Source organism: Athene cunicularia, assembly GCF_003259725.1.
Source record: "Athene cunicularia isolate RWA chromosome 1 unlocalized genomic scaffold, athCun1 chr1_part2, whole genome shotgun sequence".
In the NCBI taxonomy this organism is placed as follows: domain Eukaryota; kingdom Metazoa; phylum Chordata; class Aves; order Strigiformes; family Strigidae; genus Athene; species Athene cunicularia.
The window spans coordinates 1,961,871-1,966,190 of record NW_020799092.1 but is presented as its reverse complement, the minus strand read 5'-3'; the positions used below and the strand labels follow the sequence as shown (position 1 = coordinate 1,966,190).

At 50.9% G+C, this 4,320-nt stretch overlaps 1 protein-coding gene across 1 annotated transcript in view; it reads right to left on the bottom strand.

The window, feature by feature from the left end:
- Positions 1 to 2,238, bottom strand: part of SYNGR1 (synaptogyrin 1) — a 21,519-nt gene extending 19,281 nt beyond the window's left edge. The window contains exons 1-3 of the mRNA XM_026863026.1: positions 2,199 to 2,238; positions 1,262 to 1,287; positions 526 to 651 (exon numbers count right to left, since the gene is read on the bottom strand). Of these exons, the coding sequence (XP_026718827.1) occupies positions 526 to 651; positions 1,262 to 1,287; positions 2,199 to 2,238 (192 nt within the window). The remainder of the gene's footprint in view (positions 1 to 525; positions 652 to 1,261; positions 1,288 to 2,198) is intronic.
- Between the last annotated feature and the right edge of the window lie 2,082 nt (positions 2,239 to 4,320).

The following is a 4,320-nucleotide window of genomic DNA, read 5'->3' as shown; positions in this document are numbered from 1 at the left end:
CACCTCCCCAGTACAAAGGCACCCCCACACCACCATCACCGCAAAGAGAGAGGGGGGCAGGGGTGCTGCTCCGCTTTGCTTTGGCAGGGCCTAGAAAAAGTGCGGGGCCAGGCCCCCACCAGCTCACACACTCTACCCCTATCATCCCTCTGCCCCGCAGCCCAACATAAGAGGCGCAAGGCTGGCCCCCCCTGGGTGAGACCCGGTTATCCAAGGAGAGCAGTCGGTAGTGCTACCTGGGTGCAGGCGCCAGGTGCCTGCTCCCAGGCAGAGGTGCCTGCTGAGCCTCAAAATCGCACTGCAGCAATGCCTCAGGCTCTCGTTTCCAGCATCCCTCACCCTCAGACACCACGTCCCTGGGAGGGGGCAGCAGGAAAAAGGCCCTTTGCAAACATGGGGACTCCAGATTTTGGGGACACCCCCTGATTCTGGGAGGCAGAGACTGAAGGATATGCACCTTGCATCTCTGAGGCTGCAGCCTGGGCCTCCCTGGTACCCACAGTACCACCATGGCCACTGGCACACCCAGGAGGGGACACCTGGGGAGAAGACATCCAGCCTTAGAGGCGGCTTGAGCTCCTTGGCCTGTGCCTTTTGCACAGAGCAGCTGCCTACCAACAGTCCACTGGCTTCTGCAGTGTCCTCAACAATCTATATTAATAGGACTGAAATTAAAAGCAAGCCCTTGGGTTGTAATGTGGCTCCCTGAGCTCGTCAGCAGAAGCCAAAACCATTTTGAGTCTGCTTGTCCACTTCAGCCTGAACACAACTCGAAACTCAACTGCCCAAATGCTTCAGCTGAGCAGATGCTCTGCACCACGTTTCCACCAGCTGTGCCACAGGACATCTCTAGGTCTTCATTATGGAGATACTCAAACCAGGCAGCAGCTTTGCTGGAAGCCACCAGCCAAAGGGTCAAGTGGGAGCTCTGTGAGCACTTTGTAAGGTCTTACAGCTCCAGGACATCTTTGAAGGGCCCAGAAATATCAAAGTGCCCACAGTGAAAGCTAAATCCCCATGAATTGGGGGAGATGAATGAAAGAGTGAAGATAAATGATGAAGGGAGGGGTTTGTTTTTGCTAAATAGGTGTCCAAAGTGTCCAGTGTTCTGGATGAACAGGGTCTGGACTTGGACAGACAAGAAAAGTACACAGCAAAACCAGCTGCTTCCACTCTGGACCAGTGATGATGCTTCATCCAACCATCAGCACTGAGGTTGATGAAGCAGAAGGACTGGCTGGATGGCTTACATCCCACTTACCTCCAGGTCATACCTATACAGAGAGTCTGGTTAGCAACAACAGAGCAAAGGGCAGAGCAGTGAGATGGGGAATGGGCTTGACTACCATTTCATTCTGCCTGAGACCGATTCCATTTTCTTGGCAGAGTCTACAAATTGGCTTCGTGACTTGAGAGCTCAGTGCAGGAGCTAGAGGCAAATGTATGGGAGAGATAAAAAAGCATTTAAAGCCCACCCTTGGTCACCCATTAGGAGTAGCACCCTAAAAAGTGAGGAGCCATCCCCTGTCCTTTGTGGGGCACCTTCTGAGGGACAGCTTGAAGGTAAGGGGTGGATGCTACCCCATCACATCCAGCCATAGAATCATAGAATGGTTTGGGTTGGAAGGGACTTTTAAAGGTCATCTAGTCCAATCCCCCTTCAATGAGCAGGGCCATCTTCAACCAGATCAGATTGCTCAGAGCCCCGTCCAATCTGACCTTGAATGTTTCCAGGGATGGGGCAGCTCTGTTTTGGGAAGATGAGTGCAGCACCAGCACGGCTGGATCCTCAGCCCTCCAGTTCACACTGATTTCCTTCCCACTGTCTGCCAGGTTAGGCTAGGCAATGAAATATCCTCCAAATGAGGCACCTCTCAGTCTGTATGGGCTTTCTCACACAGTTTTGCATGCAGAGTCCCTCCAGCAAAGCCTCCAGGTTTGGGTTTTACTTTACCTGCAGGAACTGGAGTTGGGGAGGGGAGGTGGAAGGTCTCTGGGAGTCGATTAAATGTGTTTAACACTTGGATATGCCCTCCTTAATTATTTCACACTAGCTGGGTAACCAGCCCCCCACACTGAATGGCTTAGCTGTGTTACACCTGGGCAGCTGGGGCAGAATTTGGCTCTATAGGTAGGTGTTTGCTTAAACTAATCAATGTTTGCAGTAACTTGATGTAACCGTAGTGTTCAGCACTTACATTGCATGTTACAGGTCAGCATCCCCACAGCCATTTGCATGGCTTCCACGTGGTGTCGTGGTCCCTGGTAGGGAGGGAGAAGTCAGGGCAGGAGGCATCCCTGGGGCACCAATCTCCCCATGGTGTTGTGTTTGTCAAACACATCCGTCTCCATTAGGCCCAGGAGATCCTGAGGGCAAACTCCAAGTGCCTGGTGTGTGGGAAGCTCCAGCCCACCAAGCATTGGATACCATCACCTTCAAGGCTTTGGGTTTGATCCGCTTTCATACCACAGGCAGTGGTGGATTAAGGCCCATGTTCCTTATAATAACACAAAATTATCTACTTATTCTCAATTAATTCAGCCTCTGTATGTGGTGGGGGTGGATCTTATTATTCAGCAGTTTCCTTATTTTCCACAGATAAACTCGTGGATATATCTAATACCATCTCGACCACCCAACAGCTTCATTGGCTTTGTGTCCTGCATCCTCACCCCAGAGAGGGGCTGTAGGTAGAAGGATGTGGCCATCAGCTGAGCTGGCTGGGCTTTTAGGTTTACACCACCTGGATGCCTGATGCCATGACAGTTATCTGAAGCTGGGCTTCAGCCCATATTACCTTAGTTGAGGCTCTCACGCTAACCCAGATGCAACGTTACACCACAACATTTTGAGTGAGCAGCCAGGAGTCAGTCACTCCTCCAAAGGGACTGGCCTTCAGCTGCTGGACCATGGGCTGGATGAAACCCTCAGCTCTCCCAGCCACCAGGTGCATGTCTCATGTCTCCAGTGATGTCAGAAATCAGGTATGCATCCCACAAGGCTGGGAGGGTGCCTGTCCTGTGGTGTTCCTTGGAGAGACCACGTCTCACAGCATCGCTTTCTTGATACTTCCTCACCTGGTCTTAAGCCAGCCCAGCACAACCAGCCAGGCAGCTGGGCAAAGCAGGCAGCTCTGTCCGGCTCTGTTGTGGTAAGGCATTAGCTGTCTTTTTCTATCTGCTAAGCCGCAGAAATGCGGCGTTCAGATCACAGCTAACCTCTGCAGGAGGTTAAAACCTTTGTGGGAACAAAAGCACAAACACCAATATGGTGGCTGCTGTTTGCTCAATTTATTAACTGCGCGATTGCTTTATATACGCCTTTCTGTACATCACGAGATCTTTAGTTCCCTGTTCTTTCCGTGCATCGTGAGATCTTTCATGCGCCTCTATTCTTCCCATACATCACGAGATCTTTCGAGCGCCTCTCCCTACACGACTCTATTGTCTTCTCCTGCCTCTCAGATGTGTGTTGACTCCAGATGCTTTAGGGTGGTCTTTCTTCCTCCTCCTTGGCCAGGAGGTGCAGCATTTCTGGCTGAGGACCAGAGCTGCTTCAGAGGATGTTTCAGCCAGGGCTGTGCTTCACATCAGTTATCCTGCAAGGGTGCTCGCGCAGTTCCCAATCCAGGGAACTCTGAGGGAGCTTCTTCAGCTGGGTCCTATCTGATTTCCCGGCATTGAGGGAGGGAGAGTGAATAATTTATTTCCTGTACCCCAGCTATCTCCCTGTTCAGGTTTCACCTCAGCTCTGCTTCACCCCTACCCTGAAGAGATGCTCCAGCGCCGGCTCCCATGTTGGCAAGTTTCTGACGTGGGCCGAGCCGGCCAAGATCTTCCAGAGACACGGCTGGTCCTGGCGGTGCTTACCTGTGTGCCAGAAGAGCAGTAAATAGGGCAAGAGAAATAATAGCATGAATAATGACAGCTCCGGACAGCTTCCACAGGAAGTCTTATTTTCAGTTCCTCTTTCACAGCATAACTTTAGCATCTACATTGGTCTTATTGTTTATTAATAATTCAACAGTGGCACACAGACGTCCCAATTGAGTTTGGAGCTGTGCTGTACCAAGCACCGTGGGAATACACATCAAGACGCAGCCCGTGAAAAGCACACCATCAGCTTGAGAACGTGTCCCTTCATGACAGGAGAGAAATTACTTCATTACTTTTTCTATTTTGAGATATATGAAAAAGTAATGGGTGCCAATGTTAGCAGTGAAATCTATTTAATCTTTTCTTTTTCCTTCCTTCCTTCCTTCCTTCCTTCCTTCCTTCCTTCCTTCCTTCCTTCCTTCCTTCCTTCCTTCCTTCCTTCCT